Source organism: Arachis ipaensis, chromosome B09 (genome assembly GCF_000816755.2).
Source record: "Arachis ipaensis cultivar K30076 chromosome B09, Araip1.1, whole genome shotgun sequence".
Lineage (NCBI taxonomy): Eukaryota > Viridiplantae > Streptophyta > Magnoliopsida > Fabales > Fabaceae > Arachis > Arachis ipaensis.
In genome coordinates this window covers 110,988,100-110,989,424 of record NC_029793.2, presented here as the reverse complement: position 1 = coordinate 110,989,424, position 1,325 = coordinate 110,988,100, and the positions used below count along the sequence as shown (strand labels likewise).

The 1,325-nt window shown below is 27.2% G+C and overlaps 1 protein-coding gene across 2 annotated transcripts in view; it reads right to left on the bottom strand.

The window, feature by feature from the left end:
• Positions 1,041 to 1,325, bottom strand: part of LOC107615796 (protein SIEVE ELEMENT OCCLUSION B-like) — a 28,755-nt gene continuing 28,470 nt past the window's right edge. Inside the window, exon 9 of one of the 2 annotated variants that reach the window (XM_021112148.1) lies at positions 1,041 to 1,299. In XM_021112148.1, the coding sequence (XP_020967807.1) occupies positions 1,103 to 1,299 (197 nt within the window). In that variant the 3' untranslated portion in view covers positions 1,041 to 1,102. The remainder of the gene's footprint in view (positions 1,300 to 1,325) is intronic. The other variant, XM_016317826.2, reaches the window with a different exon arrangement.

The window sequence follows — 1,325 nt, the reverse complement described above, 5'->3', positions numbered from 1 at the left end:
CTTAATGATTAATGAATTAGAGCAGTTGAATTAATATAATTAACATGTGACTTTAATTATCTTTACACGTTATTAATGGTCGACTTCTTAAGATGATTTATTAATTAAGTTGAGAAATTCTAATAGATTTTTTATATTATTATTGGTAAACTTATTATGATAATTTACTCTAATTACATTAATATCATTCATAATTTATGATTAATGAGATTTATATATAAATAAGGCTGAATCTCAACAACTCTATTGTATTTCGGACCCTTTTTTCTGCATTGTAATATTATTGGTTATGTTGTGCTATATGACTGCGATGTTGTTATGTATAATACATAAATGTATGTATGATTATGTGTGTTTACTATTGAGCAGTGCAGCATTATCATATTATTTGTAACATTTGGCTCTCCATGAAACAAGAGTCTCTAGCCTAATAATAATAATAAAAGAACGAAAATGTCTGATAACCAAAGAAAATCAGCCAAAAACAGCCATAAATTATCTTATTTAGCATTCAACCAATTATACAAGAGATTTTTTGTATAGCAATACTTTGATTTCCAATTTAGGCAGAACTCTTAGATTATTTATCTATTACATCACAATCATTTATCTCATAAATTAAATATAATATTGTTATTAAAAAATTAATAACAAAAAAACTAATTAAAAGCCTTTTAAAAAGAGGAGAAGTAAACTTTTTCTATTAATGTATCGCCTTTTTAAAATTTACTATCAAAATATCACTCTTTTAAAATTAATTATTTAAATGTTTCTTTTACATTATTATAATTAATTATAATATAAAATAGCATATTAAATGTCATCCTAACTAAAAAATAGTATTTAGATAATAGTTTCAAAATAAAAACATTTATAATAAGTTTTGGAAAAAATATCACATTAGTAAAATAAAAGAATCGGTAGAAGTGAATATACGAGAAAATTTAGGGGATCGGCACTTTTATTAAAATTTAACCATCACTTAACCAGCAAAAGAAAAGTAAGTAATCTCACACTATTGGATAAAATCTCACACCATTAAAAACACTAATAATAACTAATTGATAGTTACAAATCACAAAATTTACTGATCTCCTAATCCTCATCGTGAATATACACCAGGGATAGTGAAGCCACCTGTTCCTGTGAAGGCGACAGATATGGCGATGGCGACTGCAACCAGCAAAACAGAAGACCAGGGAAGTGAGTGATGAGTGATAACACAAAGCAGAATGAGTGACGATGCTGCAGCAATGTAGAGGACCGCAGGGCAATGGAAGAAAGGTGTAGGGATTCTGTCTAAAAAGGTTAAAAAAGACCGATAA